This window comes from Anomaloglossus baeobatrachus, chromosome 6 (assembly GCF_048569485.1).
Source record: "Anomaloglossus baeobatrachus isolate aAnoBae1 chromosome 6, aAnoBae1.hap1, whole genome shotgun sequence".
Classification (NCBI taxonomy): Eukaryota; Metazoa; Chordata; class Amphibia; order Anura; family Aromobatidae; genus Anomaloglossus; species Anomaloglossus baeobatrachus.
Window position 1 is genome coordinate 400,352,363 of NC_134358.1, and position 18,186 is coordinate 400,370,548.

The window sequence follows — 18,186 nt, forward strand, 5'->3', positions numbered from 1 at the left end:
TGTCAAACAGTATGGATGAGCTTACAACCGCTCTAGTGAATCTTGGCAGAACATGAGCTGGTTTGAGAAATATTGATTTTTGGGTGACATGAATACTAAAGACGCCCATATTTTATCAATGACGATAAATAACACTTGTATCATAAACCAATACAATGTGATCTTTACCCAATGTGATTGTTGTAAACTTTCTCCCTTGAAGTGTGTATATCTACAGGGCATACTATACACAATAAATATGAATTGTAAAGTGCTGCGGATATGTTGGCTATATATATAAAGATACTAGACATTCAGCTACCAAAATAAGATGCAGTATAATAAGTAAGAAAGTTACATAACATTTCATTTTTGTATCTTGAATAGGGCTGAGCTGCAGTTCCATAAACAGGCCACAAACAGAAGTGATGGAAAAGCCAACAGACCTTGATAGTACAATATTACAAAACTATCTGGATAAGATGTCAGAATGGGCAGATACTTGGCAAATGAGATTTAATGTTGATAAATGTAAAGTAATGCACCTAGTACGGAAGAATCCTATAACTGCGTATACATTAAATGGAAGTAAACTCGAGAACAGGAGAAAGACTTGGGCATTCTCTTTACGAATAAGCTGGGGAGCAGTGTTCAATGTCAGGCAGCAGCTGCTAAAGCAAACAAGATTTTAGGGTGTATAAAAAGAGAGATTAGATCCTGGGATCCCAACGTATTATTACCCCTCTATAAATCAGTTGTAACGCCACATCTGGAATATGGGATCCAGTTTTGAGCTCCGCATTTTAAAAAGGACATTCAGAAGTTAGTCAGTTCAAAGATGGACAGCTAGATTATTGTAAGGAATGGAGATCTCATTTATATGTATAAGTACATATGTGGTCAATATAAAGGACTGGCATATGACTTATTCCTTCCAAAGACAATACTAAGGACCAGGGGGCACTCACTGCGAGTGGAAGAAAAGCGATTCCGGCAGCTAAATAGGAAAGGGTTTTTTACAGTTAGAGCAGTCAGACTGTGGAATGCCCTACCACAAGAGGTAGTAATGGCAGATACTATAACAGCTTTTAAAAAAGGGCTGGATGAATTCCTCAGTACACATAACATTGTTTTTATAAATGATTTAGGGACAAAATGTATAACTGGTGGAGGAAGGTTGAACTAGATGGACCTAGGTCTTTTTTCAACCTATGTAACTATATTGTAAGTGTAAAGGGATCCTGTCGTGTCCCCAAATGCTATAAACCTGCTGTTATGAGGATAATTTGCAGGTAAATAGCATGTACAATGCTACTCAGATGCATTGCTGAAAGCCCGGCTCCTGGGAGAAAATGAACTTTATTCTTATCAGAAGCCGCTGGCTTTCAGTCGTAGAGGCACGGTTACAGTTATCACTCACCGCACAGTGATCATCTGCTATAAGCACGTCCCGGCACTTTAATTGATAGTTCCCACTTTATGCACGCCTCTTTGATTGAATGCCCGTGGCTCCGGGGAGGAATAAAGATCATTTTCTCCTGGTAGCCACACTTTCCAGACAGCATTGTAATGCTTTTTTTTCCCTGCAGATTATCCCTATATCTGAAGGTTTATCTGGGGACAGGACAGGTTCCCTTTATGTTTATTACTATCAGTGCTTTTGTGGTATTATATGAAGCTCTTTTGCAAAAATGCATAGAAAAGGAGGTTTAAAAAAAAATTGGTGGGATCATTTTCGTTAAAACAATTTTTTAAAACTGTATTCACCTTCACAAAAGATGGATATTGTTTATCCTTCAGTGGAGAAGAGCATTGATGTGTGTGGACCTGAGAGACCTTAGCTTTGCTTTGTCAAATAAATGATGACATTCATTTGTGCTGTAGTGCAGACTATGGACAGCTGTGGCTTGTGTGGCTCAGACCAGATGATTAATCCAGACGGATGATAAATTCTCATTTGGAGTAGTCACAGATCCATGCTGATAATACGTCCAGGAGCTCTTCACACAGAATGGCATAATGCAGGGACAGCTACATTTAATCTTACAGAAACAAAAACATATTTCTTAATTTTATAGGATAATGTGCATTATCCTATATACAGTATATAGGCATGCTATTATTGACAACCTTAAGGTCCATTCACATGTTTTACAAAACGTGACTTATTGCTCTCTCAAAAAAAAAAAAAAAGTTTAAATTCATGAACTGTGTGCCCTATTTCGATAAATTTGGTGCAAAAAAAGTCAACAAATAGCACTTGTATGCAAAAATCAGACGTCTGAATGAGCCCTAAAGTTTTCCAGATTTATAAAACTGCATGACCACTGATAAATCTGACATCTTTTAAGACCGTCTAGTTTGTTTGCACTAGGAATTAGACTGTACAAATAAATATACACCTTTATATTTTATGTCTATTGTGTTATTATTTTGCAATTTTTATTTCTCATGATGTTATACTGAACAACTACAGTGTTGTCACTGAATCCAAAAGGTTAATAAACCTAAATCCTGAATATCTAAGAAAGTAAAAGCGAGGTTTTGTCTTTTTATGAGAATATCTACATGTGCAAAATGATTGGACAGCTATTAGTGTTCAGACGTATTATGCAACTATATGAAAAACATTAAGTTTCCAATCGCCATTGTTTATTTTCACCTGTTGGAGTGAGAATAATAACCAAACAACTCAAAATGGGCAAAACGTCTGACATTTCCCCCAAAAATATCACTCACCAATATAGCCACCCCTCTTTTTAACAACAGTCATAAGTCTTCCATCCATGGAGTCTGTCAGTTTATTAATCTGTTCACGATTAACTTTTTAGGCACGATTGCATGACGTAACACCATTACGTGATCCTGGGAGAGATGGTGCTGACACCATTCAATTGGAACCAGAGATGTTTTGTCACGGAGTGACATGGGAACCCAGGGAAGCCTATAGTGGCCCTAAGGCTGGGGCCCCGGTGCTCACCCTAACACCAGGACGTATCCTTGAAGGTAGGGAGGTTCGGGCCTCCAACCTAGGACCTATCTCCTGTCCTTGCCCCTGACGATAAAACCTAAAAACGCCCCTCCACAACCCACCACTCGAATAGATGTCTACAAGCCCAGCGGCATCCTCTGGTGGAAATGGAGGGTATTTATAGGGCCTGGGTGTGGTCCCAACCAGAAATGTCTGACCAGGAGTCAGGAGCTGCTGGAAGATGAACTGACATTAACCCTCTCCTACCCAAAGGAAAGGGAATCCATTTGACCAGCAGAGTCCCTTAAGATAAAGTAAGATTCTGACCCAGAACCTGTCACCAAAATCTGCAACAGAGAAAAGGCCGTGTCATGCATATAATTATTATTTTAGAAGAGGGAAAGATATGGATTCAGAAGGGAGTGTCCTAGTAGTGGACAACCCAATTAACATAACTTTTCCGGCCTAAAACCTTTGATGAATCCACCATAAAGTGTTTTTCTCTCTGCATTTTTTAGTGTGTTTTCTGTAGATATTCACAAAATGTGCAGTTGCAATCTGCCCTGTTTGTTGTGTTTTTGTTGCTTTATTTGATGGGATTCCCTTTACTGATGCTTTTTATTTTATGGGAGTTTGGCACTGCATCTTCTAATGCAGAGGTCCCCAACTCCAGTCCTCAAGGCCCACCAACAGTGCAGGTTTTTGGGATTTCCTTAGTATTGCACAGGTGTTAATGTAATTACCTGCCCAGGTGCTGGTTCCAACAGCAGTGCAATGCTAAGGAAATCCTGAAAACATGCACTGTTGGTGGGCCTTGAGGACTGGAGTTGGGGAGCCCTGTTCTAATGCATTTCGTTTGGGCAGGAATGCTGCAATTCTATGCTTTAAAAATGCAGGTGCAATTTTTCAATAATTTTTGCAGGCTCCGCATAGAATTCTATGAAGGAAAAAACAGACCAAAACACAAACACAGTTCCACAGCATTATTAAAGGTTTATTCCTATGTTCTTAGATGTGTATTATTGAACAGTACTTGTGAAAACTTCCAACTGATGTTTAATTAAAAGGAACATGTCACCTGCTCCATGCTGCCCTAAAAGTGGGCAGCAGAATCGTAGTCTGGCTACTTAATTGCAACCAGGTATATCCCATTTTGAAACACCCAGAGTTTCAGAGAAATATGCATTCAAAATTTTGTCAGTGATTGACAGGTCTCTGGGGCCCTTTGCACACTACGACATCGCAAGCCGATGCTGCGATGCCGAGCGCGATATTCCCCGCTCCCGTCGCAGCTGTGATATCTTGTGATAGCTGCCGTAGCGAATATTATCGCTACGGCAGCTTCACATGCACTTACCTGCCCTGCGACATCGCTCTGGCCGGCGACCCGCCCCCTTCCTAAGGGGGCGGGTCGTGTGGCGTCACAACGACGTGACACGGCAGGCGGCCAATAGAAGCGGAGGGGCGGAGATGAGTGGGACGTAAACATCCCGCCCACCTCTTTCCTTCCACATTGCAGACGGGACACAGGTAGGAGATGTTCCTCGCTCCTGCAACCTCATACACAGCGATGTGTGCTTCTGCAAGAACGAGGAACAACATCGTACCGTAGCTGCAGCCAAAATAATGAAAATGACCGACACTACACCGATCATACGATACCGACGCTTTTGCGCTCGGTAATCGTAGTTAAAACGATTTACACACTACGATGTCGAGAGCGATGCCGGAAGTGCGTCACTTTTCTATTTGACCCCACCGACATCGCACCTGCGACGTCGTAGTGTGCAAAGGGCCCCTTCCACTGTAGGAGAGATCTGTCAATCAACTAGACCAACCCTGATAGAAGTCGGTCACCCAGAGTCTCATCTCTGGTTGTGATGGTTCTCCTACCAATAACAATGTTAAAAATTGCCTGCACACAGTTGGCAGCCATGTGCTGTCTGTGGCTTTTGTGGACCCATAGACTTTGATTTATGACTTAGGAAAGTTGACATGTTTCTTGATTTTATTTGAGGACGCAAAAAACAGGCAAGTCAGCAGCACCAGTGTCACTCCAGGGCGGGGTGATGCTGAGCATGCAGTGCAAAGGGAAGGGAAACAAGCCAAAGGGGGCCCTGCCAAAAAGGAGAGGGGGTATTGGTGACCCCTTAACACTCAACTAAGACTAAACCCGGCACATCCTATCATCCCTAGACAGGTTCTCCTCGTACGTGATCATGTGCCTAAGCCCTGGTTGACCAAGGAGTAGCCCTGGCTATTGAGCTGAGCAGCAAGACACTAGTCTTACTACTACACACAGACAACACTGGGAAAGAGACAAACACACAGGAATACAACAAACGAATTTCCACAAAGACAACGTCTCCAGGGAGGTCAGCATAGAAGAACTATCACTGGAATGTGGGAGAGCCAGAAGTGAGTTTAAATAATGAAGGGGAGTGGCATAAAGGTGCAGCAGCTGAGATTAGAGCTAAATGGAATCTCCACAGAATCCAGAAAGAACACAACCCCTTCAGCACCAAATGACATAACATCCACTTTACTCATGTTAAAGAGCACCTGTGATCTGCTAATCGCTGTGACCTTCTAATCACAGATACCGCAAAGGTCTCAACCAAACACGATACACTCGTGACAACCAACTAGAACGCATATCCAGTATAGTATCTGTGATAACTGCAGAACATGTACGTGAAATACTAACCTCAGAATGAGGCCCTATGGTAACCTTGTGGCATACATGAAGGTCGTAGACTGAATTGACACCAAGTATTTTACAGCATTTGTCACATCGTTTTCACTGGGATTTTCCACTATTCTTGTTAATGGCAGAAGTAATTTTTAAATCTGTGTCAAATTAAATTTACTGCCACTCCGTTCCTTATTTCGATCCATTGCATGCTCTGGGTGTGACTTTTTATTTTGTTGCTTTTCACATAGATTTCTACATAATGCTTAAAAAAATGCCAACGTAATACAGGTTTTCAGTGTTACCAAAAGCAAGAAATTTTGTAAAAAAAATAATGCTATGAAAATTGTTGAAATTTGATATTTTTTTCTTTTAAAATCGTAGAGCTCAGTGGTATGAGTTAGACCTGTAAGGATTCCTTTTAGTTGTTAAAGACTTTAGTAGTGAAACCTCAGTAGAGACACATTGCATAGTATAATTTTTGTTACATTTACTGTTGTGACCCAGAGGAAAGAAAGTGCAGTGATGTGAATAATGGGTTTGCAGTATGTGTCCCTTGTTTTTTACTGGGCAATATAATTTTTCAGTGAAGTGTTATTGTAATGCTGCTTCTACTATTTCTTGTGGTGATGCAATTCTTTTTATTGTTTCAGACTGCCAGTGAATTCATTTGGAGAATTTCTGTGATAGTGAAGTATAATAATTTATTTTGGGTGTTATGAACAGAATGTTTTATAGGGAGAATGCAATTTCTTTATTAAATGCAAGGGCATTCATAAAGACCGGTAGTAATCATGACTGAGGGCAAGCATGAGGGCAGGTGCTTGGACTATAAATTGAAATATTCTGCCTAGCTGTTGCTCGATGTTCTGGAATTAATCATTTATCACCTTTATGAGTTTGAACTGAAGTTGACTCTTGTACAAACAATATTGATTTCCACTTTTTACATAGGAGATTGCCTGATGATGTGATATTGCCACGTTTTAAGATGAGATGTAAAACCAGTTTTTTGTATTGTGAAAAAATAATATATTGTAATTTCTGAAGGAAAACAGTTCATCAAGAGCATTATATTGATTGTCCATTTTGCACACATCATTGAATATAGCTAATCTTCAGAGATGACATTTGAACTTAAAATTTATGCAGAATATATTTTTTATCGTTTTTCACATCTTGAATTTTTTAATTTAAGTAATAAGTTGCATTGTTACATAAAAATGACATTTCTTTTACATCTTCTATGCCATTGGCCTCCAACCTTTCTGACCTTGAGAGCCACATTAAGCTCTGAGAGCGTGTCGCGAGCCACATTCAGCTCTGAGAGGGGGTCACAAGCCACATTCAGCTCTGAGAGAGGGTCACGAGCCACATTCAGCTCTGAGATGGTAACAAGCCACTTTTAGCTTCCACCTCTCACAGTAGTGACGCAAAGAGTCCCCATTACCAGTTTAATGGTAGCCAAAGCTTTTCCACAGAAATCACCACACCGAGGCAGTATACCAATATCTAGGGGTTTCTACCTCCATTTGGATCTGTTCTTCTATTTGAAGCTTCTCACAAATATCACCATCTAGAGACCTGCTTTTCATAGCTATATGCTAAACCTGGTGCAAATGCACCTGGCTAGGCGACAGCCGTGAGCCACACATCCTAGGCCCATGAGTCACACGTGGCTCTCAAAATACATGATGTTACATAGATGTTCTTTACTAATGATTTGTTACTTTAAAGTGGTTCTCTCCTGTTACTGTTATTAGGAGTATATTACTCCTCTTCCTTTCTGCTATCCTGGAATCAGTGCGCTCCTTAAGATTGACAGTTCAGGCAGGTAGCCTAGATGATCCACTGTTCCAAACTGTGCACCCTCCCGTGCTGCGAGCCGAGGCAGTTTTGCTTCTGCATCATGAGAGCTGTACAGGGATATTGAGGTTAACTGGATTCAGTGATCTAGCGAGCCCCAGAATAGCGTGAGCTGCTTGCCCAATATACCACATCCTTGTCAAAAAGCTGCAAACTACAAAATAAAAATTCCCATGGTTCTTGAGAATGGATACTTCCATGACCTTTTCTTCTTGGTGTTTTAATTTCAATGTTGAGGAGTGTATATTGTGAAAAAAATTGAATTATTGTACTAATTTTTTAAAGTTGCTATTATCTGTTGTAGCATTTATGATGCCAACGATTCTACAACTATTAATCTTGATTGCTTTGATATTAGGCACATGATTTGATAAATTATATTGAAATTGTAGGTATCAATGAGTAAATAATCTTTGTCAATATAGATTAATGTATGACTAGATCCATTGTCCATCTGGCACTAATACATAAGGAATACAGAGATGTAAGCACCTGGGTACAATTACTTCCTGCAAATAATTGTCCTTGAGAACTAAGTTACATTTATGGAGAGAATTGCCAGATTGTACAGAAGCCTACAAAGGAACAGGTGAATCCCTCTGGTTGGGCCCACCATCAGCCAACATGAGTTATTTTTGGCATTTTACACTTAACTCAACATTTACATACAAGGGCAACAAAGCTCATCATCCATTTAACAAACTTAGTTTATTATCGTGAAAAAGCAGATTGGACAGAGAAGTAATCAAATAGACGAAGCAAAAAAAGAAATGGGGAAATAGGACAAGAAAGTGAGGTGGTCAAACTGATTATGATGGAGATTTATGAAGGGACTATTAATTTTGTCAAAAAGAAAGCACTTGAACTTTGATCCAGTGTCATGGCTCCACCTCCCCGTCCACATGGCTAGGGGGCCGAGCCTTCTCTCAGGCCTCACTTACAGAGCTTGGATGCTTTAAATTCTGTCATCTCTGGTGAACCAGCGCCGGCTATAAGTTTAGCACTGCTTTGCCTGTGATTGCTGGTCCCTGTAAGTGTTTCCTGATCCATCCTTCCCCTGTGCTCTGTCTGTGTTCTGTCCCACCTCCTTCCTTCCCACAATAGCCCCAGTCGTTTCCCCTTCTCCTACCTCCCCACTCTGTTGCTTCCTCTGGTACTGACCTCGGCCTGACCTTGACCCCACTTTTGCTCGTTCCTCCAGTCTTCTTTCTCACCGTACTATGTATGACCTGGCCTGCCTGACCATCCCCCGCACACCCCGTGGCCTCTGTATTCTGGCTGACACTGTGTGGGTCAGTGCTCCAGCACACATTGTGTGTCCACCTCCATGCTGATTCAGCTCTGTGTAGTGTCTTTTCCTGCAGGGCTCCAGTTCCCCCCGGTGGTATCTTGACATCCAGGTTTGTAAGTGTCTAGAAACCTTTCGATTTCTTGTCCTTGTCCGCTTTAACCTCCTCCAAGCATATTAACACATAAAATGAGTTACATTTTGCTAATTTGAATTGTCTATGGCAGTAACGAGAATGGGCTTGTTTAGAATTTGTTACGCACTACTTCACCATGCATAGTGTAGAGCAACGATGGTGAAGTAAGTCCAGAACACAACTACATAATAGTTGCTTTATGGTAAAGAGAAAAATTAGGGACACCACTGTTACCATTCAACTTAATGTATGTTGTTTTAACAGAATATCTGAAATGTAGCTTGAAAACCTTCTATAAAAATGGTGTGCACACCTTATGTAACTTGTTAAAATATTGTTTTGGAAGTGGATAATGTCTGAAATTTATATATGATAGCTTTGTCAGAGTCAATTTTTAGGACATTAATCCTAATAGACCAGGATCGCGTCAGTTACTTACATTTTCTGAATCTGGAGTAGCAAATTTTTGTAGTTGAGGATGAGGTTTTCACTAAGGTCTGATATTAGTTTAACCGGTAGGTATTTTAGATAGGACCTCTGTATTCTTAAAGATAAGCAGATTAGAGCCATTGGACCTCATTATATGGAAAAATGTTTGTTTGATGTCAGATTTCTGAACATTTTTCTTGCAGTTACTAACCTCACTAAACTCCTTGATCTCTTTAACAGAAGTCTGTCAGCAGGTTTTTGCTATGTAATCTGAGGACAGCATGAGGTAGAGGTTAAGCTACTGAATTCAGTGATGTCATGTGTCACATATTAGGCTGTGTGCTGTTGCTTACTTACATTGACGATTTTATCACCATGATGTTATCACTGTCCAAACTAGGTCTGCTAGACCAACCCACACACCCTCTCCTCTGATAAGCAGCTCACTGTCAATAGACAATTTACATACTAAGCTTTGGTGTGGGCAGGGTTAGCTTACTGGGCTCTGCTACATCTAAGAACTGTGATTGTGTCAAAACTGCTACACTCTGTAAATTAAGTGATACATCATTGGAATCAAAGGCTCTTTTTCCTACATTATGTTGCTCTCAGATGAGGTAGCAAAAACATGGTGACAGATTCCCTTTAATAATGACAACCGAAACACCCACATTTTTGCAGGATAGATAAATTAGAAGAATATCGGCAAACAGAAAATGTGTTTACCACCCCGTTAATCCTTTTCCTTAACAGAGCTATATTTCCTAAGGGCATTTGCAAGAGATTCCATGACCCAAATTTAAAGCAGCAAAGAGAGAGGATAGTGCTATGTGATGCTTTTACGGACCTTTAATACTAGAAGTCCCAGAAATTTCGAGCTCCCCCCTGAAGTCCCGAAAGCGGGTCAAATGACAAATACAATAAACTGAATAGAACTAACTAGAAACTAAATGGAAAACAACAACCTCCTGTAGTGCGACAGTAATGGCCTTAATTACAGAACAAAAGACAGTGATTATAGGATGTTAGCCAAAATCCCTCAGGTCATTCGACCCGTCTCTGGGTTCCAAAGGTAGAAATATTAAATGACCCCTCTCTGGGACTTCTAGTGTTAAAAGAGCCAATAACTATCTTTTCTCTCACTATTGCAAGTTGTGGTTATTTGTATAAACCCATCACCCACTTTTTCATCTGAGAACCTATGCCGATCTGCTTCTAGGAGCACCAAATAGGCTCTGTCAAACAATTTTTCAGCATCAAGATACACAGGGAGCCCCCGAGAGACCGGCTTAGCCATGCAAAGACATCCTCAGCCGTACAGAGACATCTTCAGCCGTACAGAGACATTTTTGGACAAAACCTACCCTCTCTGTATGATAAGGGATGAGATTAATGGCTGCAATCAGGGATGTAACAATCACAGTCGCAGAGGGTGTAATCAAACCCATTGAATCAGGGGGCCTACTGATTCTAGTGCCAGTTATAGCTGAAATGTCTTGCAGCACAGAGAGCCACTGTCTACTAATCCGAGGTCGGCAGTTGATGTTGGTGTATCCATCACAGGTGGCGCATGACGCTACTGCCATACGCCGCCCCCTTGCGCAGGCTATGGAGTAGGAACAAGATTCTTCATTCTGTAGGAGTGGGGACAGAATCTTTTGTTCAACACATTAAAAATAAATTTCCTGCTAGGATGAGAAACATTATTACAAGATTAGGGACATTAATATAGGATGGTGGACATTAGTACTGGATCGCGGACAGGGAAAACGAGACTATTACAAGATATGACACGAGATGGGCCACATTATTACAGGATTGGGCATAGGATGGGGGCCATTATTACAGAATAGTGGAAAGGACTGGTGATATTATTACAAGAAAGGGACAGAACGGGGGACATTAATACAGGATAGGGGACATTATGGAGGACATTATAGTAGGTTGGGTGTCAGGATGGGGACAATTTTACAGGATTGGGGACATCATTACAGGACATGAGACATTATAACAGGATTGGAGCCAGTATGGTTAACATTATTCCAGGACGGGAGAGATATTATTACAAAATAGGAGACCATATGGAGGGCATTATTAAAGGACCGGGACTTTTATCACATGAGGACCAGGACGGGAGAAATTATTACAGGATTGGGGCCTTACATCTTACCAATATGCTGGTGGGACTCTAGTTACACCATTAGTTGCAGTTTTCGTCCTATGGCCTTGAAGAATAATTGCACGTCAATGTAAATAAAGGAAATGGGTCTATAATTACTGTAAGACAAGGCATCCTTTCCTAGCTTAGGGATTACTGTAATATGTTTCAATAGTTATTGCATGGAGAAACTTTGTCTTCAAGACTACATTGAAAGCTAGAAGGAGATGGTGAGTCAAGTCATCCATCAGGACTATATAAAACCACGGGGCAAATCCATTTGTCCAAGGGTTTTTACATATTTTTAGGTCACAATCAGACATTTGTACTGTACAAATGTAGTCTATCCATTGTTTTTTGTTTTTTTTTTGTTTTTTTTTATTATGGATAGGACAAGTACCCATTGTATTCTATGAGGCTGGTCACATGTCTGTGCAAAACTTATCCGTTTTTTTGTTGTTTTTTTTTTTAACGGAAGAAAAATTCCAATACAAGTTCATGGATCAATGAAAACAACATACATTACATCAGGGGTCTCAAACACACGGGCCGCGGGCCGCATGCGGCCCCTCAGGGTAGTTCGTGCGGCCCCCAGGCCCATGCCCCTGTTCACTATCGCAGCAGGTGCAGGGGCCGCAGCCACTGTCTGCACTTTCAGATGAATGTGTTGCTGGGGCTGCGCTCTCGCATCGGCAATACAATCATCTGACATAAATCACTGACAGTGGCTGCGGCCCCTGCACCTGCCGCGATAGTAACAAGGGCACGGGCCTGGGGGCCGCACGAAGCAGAGATGAGGCAGCGGAGGGAGCGCGGGACAGGTGAGAAGAATGGTGTGTGTGTGTGTGTTTGTTTGTTGGACGTTAACCCCTTAGCGACCTATGACGTACTGGGTACGTTATGGCTCCCTGGTACTTAAGGACCCATGACGTACTCAGTACGTCATGGCGAAATCGCAGCCTCGGTGGCTACGATCGCTGCAAATACCTTAGATTCGGGGAGGAGGGGACCTCAGGAGGGGTGGTGTCTCCTCCCCAGACCTACGGAGGCTGTGATTGGCTGACGAACGCCGCTCAGCCAATCACAGCCACTAATGTTTCAGCCATTGAAAATCGCTGAAACATTGAAAGCTGTAGCCCTGATCATTGGCTGGAGCTGGGTGACCTGTGTTTCACCCGCCCCCAGCTCTGATCGGCCTTGTGACCGATCTCTCCAATCACTGTGGATCTGGGGCCGCAGACCACTCCCCTCAGTTTCACGCCAGCGTCTGTGGAAGGTGTGGGCAGCTGCTGACCCATTACTACAGGATGGGGACAAAGTGCGAACATTACTATGAGATGGGGATAAGGCTGGGGACATTACTATAGGATGGGGACATTACAAGGATGGGCACAATACTATTGGATGGGGACATTATTACTATAGTATGTGGACATTACTATAGGATAGGGACTAGGATGGGCACATTACTATAGGATAGGGACTAGGATGGGCACATTACTATAGGATAGGGACTAGGATGGACACATGACTATAGGATGGGGACTAGGATGGGCACAGTACTACAGGATGGGGACAAGGTGGGCACATTACTGTAGGATAGGGACATTACTACAAGGGGACAAGGATGGGAAACATTACTATAGAATAGGGATAATGCTGGGGACATTACTATAGGGTGGGGAAAAGGTTGGCACATTACTAAAGGATGGGCACATTACTATAGAATGGGGACAGTACTATAGGATGGGGACATTGCTACAAGGGGACAAGGATGGGGAACATTACTATAAGATGGGGGACAAGGATGGACACATTACCATAGATTGGGGACATTACTATAGGATGGGGACAAGGATGAACACATTACTACAAGATGGGGATAAGGATGAACACATTACTACAAAATGGGGACAAGGATGGGGAACATTACTTTAGGATGGGGACAAGGATGAGCACATTACTGTGGGATGGGGACTAGGATGGGGTACAATACTACAAGGGGACAAGGATGAGCACATTACTGTGGGATGGGGCACAATACTACAAGGGGACAAGGATGGGCACGTTACAATAATATGGGGAACATTACTAAAAGATGTTGGTCAAAATTTCTATATAGTGCTAATTGTAAGACTATTAGTTACAAAAAAGGAATAAAATGTAAAAAAAAAAAATGTTTATATTTAAACAAAGAATGTGCACGTTTGCTATAATGAACAAGTGAAAATGTTCAAATTCAGTGATCCTAAGGTGTAAAAAAAAAAAAATATATATATATATATATATATTATATATGGTACCAATAAAAATGTCACTTTCTCCTGCAAAGAATGCGGCCCCCCAAATTATTTTTTTTCCTCTGTGCGGCCCATACACCCAGCCGAGTTTGAGAACCCTGCATTACATGAATTTGCTCTATGTGTGGTCTGTATTTAATATGGCAAAGGATAGGAGAAGCTTTTTGGGATGTTCCTGTCCAAGAAATGTTTCATTGATGAGGAACTGCCTCTGACTGATATTTATGTTTTCCTTAAGTTGTACAGTTTCTGATAATACAAACTCTGCGTTATTACATAACAAAGTGTTTCACCCATTATCCCCTTTAAATAAATAAAAAATATGGGGCTAAAAGAACATGTTTGGAAAAATGTAATTTTTATTCTCACATAACATTCTAAAAATTTTTGAAGCATCTAGCTATTCCAGCCAAATTTACGCTCCAAAAATTAAATGTCACTCCTTCCCTTTCAAGCTCTGAATTGTGCCAAAGCAATAGTTTGACCGACCACATGCAGTTTATCACCACATTTGGGAGAAAGTGTGTAACAAATTGTGGGTCCCATGTTCCTTTGTAAAAATGTAACAAACGCCCTAACACCAATTTTGAATACTTTCATCTCTGAAGTTTTTTAAAACTGTTTCACCATTGGGGGTTTTGCATTGTAAAATTTTGCTTTACATTTTTTTCACTCTTTCAGCGAAGCTATTCGAGGTTTTTCTTTAATGACAAGATGTAGTTGTTATTGGTACTATTTTGAGCTACACAACTTTCGGATTATTTGTTTACATCATATGAAGAAAGAGCAATTCTGGCATTGCTATACAATGTTTTACAACTTAATAACACTGGAGAGTTGTACATAGGCTGCGTAGACTACAGTGCATGGGAGTAATCATTTGCAAACAGTGTCATCCATTGTTATTGTAGTGGGTGGGAGAATATTTGGAATTTATTTTTTCAAACAAAAAACTACTGATGAAACTGATCAAAAAGTGAAACACTGACCAAACATGAATGTTAATTGGATTAAAAGCAACATTGAAAATCATAATTTTTTGCTTACAGGAAAAATTGTTGACACATGAATGACTTTTTTTATAATTCATCTTTTTCAGTATTTTAGTACCACAAGGGGGACTTGAGTATGCAGCCTTTGGATCACTTACATGAGAAATTGCACTACTTATGTCTTCCAGTGTATTATTGACAGTCAGCCTAAGGGCAGGACTTTAGTAATGATGACCTATCCTTTGAATAGGTCATCAGTGTCTGATCGGTAAAGGTCCAGTCACACATAACGAGATCGTTAACGAGATCGTTACTACGTCACAGTTTCCAGATCGTTGTTAAATCGTTGGTGAGATCGTTGGTGTGATGTCACACAGTCATTTTCCCAACGACTTTAGTAATGATGCAGCGACCTGTATCTCGTTGGTCGTTGGGACCCTGTCACACAGCAGCTATGTAACGATTCCGACCTCGAATAGGGGCGTAGTGTTTGACGCTGTAAGCCACGTAGGCGTGCATATGCGTCACCTTTTCCACACCCCTCCGCTCCGATTGGTGGCCAAAACTGCGTTCTGATTAGGCGGCCGGCCTAGAAGGCAACTTTGTATCGCTTCATCCTTTGTCCCTTTTTGAGCCTTGCTTTGAGGATAGAACCTGCGACTTCAGCTTTGATCCGAAAAGCAAGCAATCAATCGGGAACAAAGTACGAATTAATCCGGGTGTAGTCGAAGGTTCTATCCTCAAAGCAAGGCTCAAAAAGGAACAAAGGATGAAACGATACCCAATCAGACCGCAGTACTGTTCTCAGCGCCAACCAATTGATGCAGAGGGGGCGCGGAAAAGGTGACGCAACTACACGCCTACGTGTCACACTTTAAGTTCTCATCTAGGTCGTTAACAAGATTGCTGGTAGGTGTCAAACATACAGATCCATCCTGCCCAGCAGGACTCCAACGAGCCAAAAAGGCCCAGGACATTCAGCAACGACCAACGATCTCACAGCAGGGGGCGGATCGTTGGTTCGTGTCAAACATAACGAGATCACTGGTGAAGTCGTTGTTTCGTCACAGAAGCTGTGACGTAGCAACGATGTCGTTAGCGATCTCGTTATGTGTGAAGTGGCCTTAAGGGTGTTCCACATGGCACCCCTGCCAATCAGCTGTTCACTGTGCCTTCCCTGACTGGAACTTCTCCATTATCTGTATAGTGGCCACAGCTTGATATTGCATATCCACCCCCTATTTCAATCAATAGGGGGCGGATATGTGGAACCTGGCAGTGGCCACTATTCCATTGATGGAGCTGTGCTGTGCAGCTCTGCAACTGAATGGTTACCGCAAGCAGTGGCATCAGGAAAAATCTGTTCAGCAGGGGGTGCCTGGTGTCGGACCCCCACCAATCTGACATTGATGACATATTCTGTGGATAGGTAATCAATGGTGAAGTCCCAGACATCTCCTTTAGGCTAGTTTCACACATCCGTGTTTTCGCCGGATTGGCGGTTCCGACGCACTACAGTACAGTATGATACAGTACAATGGCAGCGTGACAAGCTCCGCTCACATGCTGTGATGTGACCGGATAATGTGACCCGGAAGTTGCCGCACTGCCATTGTACTGTATCATACTGTACTGGAGTGAACTGGAACCACCAGTCCGGCGAAATGACGGATGTGTGAAACTAGCCTTAATATGTGCCTTTTTTTCCTAACACGTTTTTTGCCAGCCTATTGACTCCTTCCAACTAAACGTTTGATTTCTGTGATCACACTCCAACATTTGAGCAATTTCAAGACTGCTGCATCCCTTTGTCAGACATTTAACAATTTTTTACTTTCAGAGTCCGCTAAATATCTCTTTTCTGGACTATTTTACCTTAGGAAAACAGTCTCCCTAATAATTCTGATTTCTTTGATAAAAGTGCTGATATCCTTAGATCACATTCTCCCTCACAAATACACATCACCTGATGCTTCATCCAATAAGCATTCAAAATTATACAGCTTGAAGTTAGAAAATCTACAGAAAAATTATATATGCAAAATACTCACTTGCCTTATAATAACATGCCATATTGCCTTATTATAACAAAACAACAAATGCCCACAAAAATTACACATATATTGGGTGTCACCACATTTGTAACAGCCTGTAGTAAAAAAAAGTAAGCAGTGATCAAATAGTTGCATTCAACTTTAAATGCTTGTGTGATGGGGCCAAAATCACACCTGAGCAATGCATGTGACTAGTTTCTTCATACTTCTTGAACCTGTCATCATCATCAAAGGCTTTTGTACCAAGTATTAAATACATTTCAGTAAGCTTTTTCCTTGTCATTTCTCATTATTACACATAATTTTTGGACATCTATGGTTTGACTTCTTTGCCTGTGTGGATTGGATGGGTTGTCATTGCTGTTTTGTTTATATTTGTCCCTATAAAGTTACCAAAAGTTTGTAACTAAATTATATGTACCCAAAAATGATGCCACTGAGAAATACAACTCACCTTGAAAAACAAAAAAAATCCTCATACGACTAGTTTAGTGAAGAAATGAAAAAGTTACGGCACCTCAAATGCAACAATATAAAAGTAAAAATAAAAATAATGATTTGGCATAAAGCCCAAAGGACGATAAGGCTAAGTGAAATATAAATGTGATGTTTAGTCGGAGGGAACTGAAGATGTCTTACTACCATTTATCATGTATATAATTATGCAGAAATTCTGAGTAAAAAAAAACAAAAAACATTTTGTGTAAACTTGAACTTAAATGTGGTTCTCCCAATGTTTAACGAATGTAAATCTTTTGCAGAACAATGTAAATCCTGCGCTGGATTTTACCCACACTCCTCCAGGGATGTTGGCCCTTGACAACATGCTATACTTTGCCAAGCATCATCAGGACGCCTATATTCGGGTACGGATCTTAGTATCTTTTCTAGTTATTATACAGATTGCCAGTATTTTTGATTAAGGCTCCTTTACACACTGGATAGCTGTTGACTGAATGATCTCTCCAGACTCTACTGTATAGAGAAATGCATGGGAAAGCGCCTCTGTGTTCCCTATGAGGTAGCTGCGGCTAGACTCTTCTGGCAGCGGCGTATCTCAGTCAAACAATTGGTGCAAATGAGACCCTTCTGTTCAATTCTTTCCACAAACTGCATTGCCATTGGCTATCGACTATCTTATATTACAGTTTGCTCTATTCAAGTAAGATATATTTTTTTAGTGATAAGACTTTTTTTCTTTTTTTTTTTGTATTGAAATATGTGGCATGCTGGACTTAACTTGTAGGGTCCCTCCTTCCCTCTAAGCCAGCAGCATCTACATTTACTTGTCCAAATTCCCTTCCTAACCAGCCCTGTATAA

At 41.2% G+C, this 18,186-nt stretch overlaps 1 protein-coding gene across 2 annotated transcripts in view; it reads left to right on the forward strand.

Moving 5' to 3' along the window:
* The window catches only part of ELMO1 (engulfment and cell motility 1), a 512,012-nt gene that overhangs the window by 232,484 nt on the left and 261,342 nt on the right, over positions 1-18,186 (forward strand). For both annotated transcript variants that reach the window (XM_075315126.1, XM_075315127.1), the window contains one exon: positions 17,627-17,731. In XM_075315126.1, the coding sequence (XP_075171241.1) occupies positions 17,627-17,731 (105 nt within the window). The remainder of the gene's footprint in view (positions 1-17,626; positions 17,732-18,186) is intronic.